This window comes from Medicago sativa, chromosome 2 (genome assembly GCF_051527215.1).
Source record: "Medicago sativa cultivar Bolivia chromosome 2, Bolivia_mono, whole genome shotgun sequence".
Lineage (NCBI taxonomy): Eukaryota > Viridiplantae > Streptophyta > Magnoliopsida > Fabales > Fabaceae > Medicago > Medicago sativa.
The window spans coordinates 28,120,349-28,124,823 of record NC_140750.1 but is presented as its reverse complement, the minus strand read 5'-3'; the positions used below and the strand labels follow the sequence as shown (position 1 = coordinate 28,124,823).

The following is a 4,475-nucleotide window of genomic DNA, read 5'->3' as shown; positions in this document are numbered from 1 at the left end:
CATTTGGGCGAAATCAAGTTTTGGAGCAGCAATCTGCCCATCAAGGGGGGTTAACATCATCATTTTCGACTGAATGCAAAGGTAATGTGTATATAAACCTTTCCCTAGTCGATTTTTAGGCGATTAAGCTTTGATCACGTTGTATGATTTATGCAGTACTTTTCTGGAATATGTAATCCGGACTGCATTCATGTGCTCTGGATTTCGTGTTCCGGACTGTACCAGTGCAGAAACTGTGTTCATTTTCTGACTCTGTTTCACACTGTTTTCAGTCATGGTTGTTCCTGTTGATCCCCCAAATGATGATCTACCTCAGAATGATCCTCCTGTTATGTTGCCGCTTCTTTTACTTCAAGATGCGCATGATTCCGGAAATGCCAAATCCGAGAATCCCCCACCACCACCCCCTAAAGTAGTGGATGCTCATCCTCCTATTCCTCCAGTTGTTGCTGTTTGTATTGACCAGCGAGAACATTTTACCACCAAACACAGGTTTGCAACACGCAATGATTTGTTGGAGTGGGTTCGACAGAAAGCTAGGAAGCTTGGTTTTTCCATTGTTATTGGTAAATCCGATAACGGTGGCAACGGAAGAAACACATTTGTTACTTTGATATGTGAAAGGGGAGGTTCATACACCGAGTACAAGAGAAAAAGTAGGCGTGAAATAGCTGGTTCGGTTAAATGCGAGTGTCCGTTTAGGCTGAGAGGTTACTTGTTGACTGGTGGTGAGTGGAGCCTCAAAGTTGGTGATGGTAAACACAACCATGGCATGACAGATGTGTTGAAAGGTCATAAAACCGCCGGTCGTCTAAACCCAAATGAACGTGTTCACCTTGTAGAGATGGTGGAATCAAATGTTCCTCCGAGGCAAATGCTTACCAACTTAAAGAAGAGGAACCGTACCACTTCAACTACCATCAAACACTTTTAAAATGCTACTTACAGGTATAGGCGGTCCATTAGGGGTACGAGGAATGACATGCAACATCTCTTGAAGTTTTTGGTTGATAATGGTTACGTTTATCATTGTAGGAAGTATCATGATTCTGATGAAGTCAGTGATGTTTTTTGGGCACATCCAGAGTCTATCAAGTTGTTTAACACGTTCTCCACGGTTCTTGTGTTGGATTCCACATACAAGACAAACAAGTATCGTCTTCCATTGCTTGAATTTGTCGGTAACACCTCTACCATGAAAACATACTCTATTGCTTTTGCCTATATGATGTCTGAGAGGCAAGACAATGTTTATTGGGCTCTTGAGAGGTGTCGTGAGATGTTGTACTCCAAAGATCTCTATCCCAAAGTAGTTGTGGAAAAGGTTTTCCCTAAAGCTACTACTTTGTTGTGCTCATATCACATTGGACAAAATGTGAGAGCAAAGTGTAAAGTGGATTGCAAAGTGACGGATCTCAAAGGCAAGAATGGGCAAGCGATTAAGCCTGGTTCGGTAGTGAAGACTGTGATGGCTGCATGGATGGATATTGTGGACTCCGACACAGAGGAAGCATATATTGATAATTGGACCCGGTTCAAAGTTGTATGCGCAAAATTTCCCAAGTTTTTGGATTATGTTGAAAAGACAATTTTGGATCCGGTTAAGGAGAAGTTTGTGAGGTTTTGGGTTGACAAAAACCTTCATATGGGAAATACTACAACAAACAGAGCTGAATCTGCACACGCTCGGTTGAAAAAGTATCTGAGTAGTAGTATGGGTGATTTGAGCACAAACTGGAAATCCGTTCATGCCATGCTAGAGTTGCAACATACCGCAATACATGCTTCGTTTCAGACGAGCATTATCATGCTTGAACATCGGTTCAAAGACAAGGTGTTGTGGTCTAGGTTGATCCGGAACATTTCAAGGGAAACTTTGCATCATCTCGTAGTGGAGTACAATAAAGCACTTGAAATTGGTACGGATAAATCAAGATGTGGTTGTTTGAGTTTGATCACATACGGGTTACCGTGTGCATGTATGCTAGCTTTGAAGATCAAGAACGGCACCGCCATTCGTTTGGAAGAAATTCACACCCACTGGAAGAGGTTGGGGTTCGAGTACGAGGTTGACCCAAAGCTTAAAAAAGAAGACATCTCTCTATTGCCATAATGGGATATTCTCCAGGTATTTTTTTTCCAAAACTGTCTCTGTTTATGTTCTGCCCAGGATTTCTGTTTCTAAATTCTGTTCTGGTGAAATCCGGATTATATAATCCGGATACAATCGACGGATTCCGGATTATGTAATCCAGAAATGTAGCATTTACGCCCCATGCAAGTGCATTTAAGGCTCATGCAAAGGGTGTATCGCGAAGTTTCGAATTATACATTCCGGATAACCAAGTGTATTTCGGATTGTATAATCCGGAAGTCATCAGTAATAGTCACAGGATACTTGTTTCTGACTGTTTTCCATCAACAACAATAATGACAGTTTTTTACACATTGTAGGACCGGTTCAAGGACGCCGATTACAACATGAAGGTGCATTTGAAAGAACAATTCCAGCAATTTGTTTTACCGGAAACCACTTGTATGCGTCCACCGCCAAATAAGGTCACCACCAAAGGAGCTCCAAAGAAAGATAAGCAAAGCATTCGATCGACAAGGCGGTCCCCTTCCCTATGGGAGATTGTTGACTCCTAAGAGCAAGAAACACAGGGTTCACATACACGGTCAACAGGGACGAGTAGAAAGAGTGCACGGAAAAGCAACATGTCTCCTACTCCTCCTAAGCCAATCCCAAAAAATCCAAAGAGGCCATCACCTGTTGAAGTCCGCATACCACACAAAGACCAAATCCCAATTTGGTGCATGACTTTATTGAAAAGGTTACGGATGTACCCGGTGATGGCCATTGTGGGTTCCGAGCAGTTGCGGTCCTGCGTAACTTGACTGTTGATGATCACGTATTAGTCCGGTACAACCTTTACAAAGAGCTTATCGGTGTAGAAAATGCCCGCTATCGGAGGATGATTAATGATGATAGGCGGTATAAAGAGGTCTTGGACGCTCTATCCTACTCCGGTATTGGCAATGCACCACCGGATAAATGGATGACAATGCCGAATATGGGGTTCCTCATCGCACAGAAATTCAACCAAACTGTTGTAGTGTTGTCCATTGGGAAATCAGAAACCTTTTTCCCTCTATGTGGTCCACCGCCGCCTCCAAGTATCGATCCATTGATCTGTCTGGCATATGTGAATGACAACCATTTTATGGCATTGAAATTGAAGGATGGTTGTCCGATTCCTCCCACTTCCGCTCTATGGAGACAATACCATCGAGAGGATGCAGACACATGGCCTGATAGACATGTCGGCCGGATGGCAGATTATAATGAGCTAAGTCGGGCGACGGGTGTTGAGGTCATAGAAGATGATGAAGAGTTGTACGTTGTTGAAAATCTTGATCCCGATGAGAGGGTTGGTGTTGGTCCTGCTCCTGGTGTGAAGGTTGAAGTGGATGATAGTCCCATTGATCTTTCGGCGCCATAGATTAGATATATATCATTAGTTTAGTTGAAATGTATATCATTAGGTGAAATGTGTAATGATATAAATTCAACTTTTTTTGGTATAATGATATATATATATATATATATATATATATATATATAATCATTTTTTGATATAATATTTAAGTTAATTGTCTTTTATACAAACATATATAATGATTTATTGAAAAAAAAATGATAAAAACCACAATGACATGCAAATCTGTTTCAGTTCTGTGCACTGCTTCATTCCGGATTATATAATCCGGAACTCCCCGAGGGCAATTTTGGAAAAAAAATAGGGCGCGCTAGGAAAGGCATAGGGTGGGAAAAGTAACCCCCTTTAAAGATATGGCCCCTTGTGTTTTTCAAACATGAGAGGATCCCTTCACCTTTTTTAAAAATGGATTCCCTCATATGAAATTTTGGTCTTGTTGAATCTCAACATTTCGTCATAAAAGAGGGTGTAACTATAAGTAGGTATACTGATTGATTATGGGTGGCATTTCACATGGGAAAGGTGAAAATGTTCCCACCATGGAACACAAGATTATGGGTTAGATCTTGAGGTTATATTTAACTTTATCCTACATCTCCCACACCACAACACTTCTTCTCCTCCTCCTCCTCCTCCTTCGCTATCCCTCCTTTTTTTCCCACCACCACCAACCCCACTATCACAATAACATTTACCAATGACTTCCAACCATGTCCTAAATTAGATCTAATTGAAACAAAAAAAAATATGTAAAGATAAATCATTTTCAACTCAAATATCCAGATATTTTTTTTAATAAAAGCAAAATACTAGTACCCATGAAGACAAAAATCATGTAGGATTAACAACATTTACTCATTTAGTCTTAGGTTTTCAATTGGATTTAATGTAAGATTAACAACATTGAAAGTCTTGTATGGAGGATCTTGGTCTCGTTTTCATAGAAGCAAAACTAATAGAACACACTGCTTTGCA

The 4,475-nt window shown here is 40.8% G+C and overlaps 1 protein-coding gene across 1 annotated transcript; it reads left to right on the top strand.

The window, feature by feature from the left end:
• The first annotated feature begins 274 nt into the window (after nucleotides 1-274).
• Nucleotides 275-3,503, top strand: LOC146945983 (PKS-NRPS hybrid synthetase cheA-like). The gene is made up of 4 exons (XM_085748132.1): nucleotides 275-870; nucleotides 1,036-2,068; nucleotides 2,455-2,559; nucleotides 2,835-3,503. Exons 1-4 carry the CDS (start codon nucleotides 275-277, stop codon nucleotides 3,501-3,503), a joined length of 2,403 nt encoding a protein of 800 aa, XP_085604258.1.
• The last annotated feature ends 972 nt before the right edge of the window (nucleotides 3,504-4,475 follow it).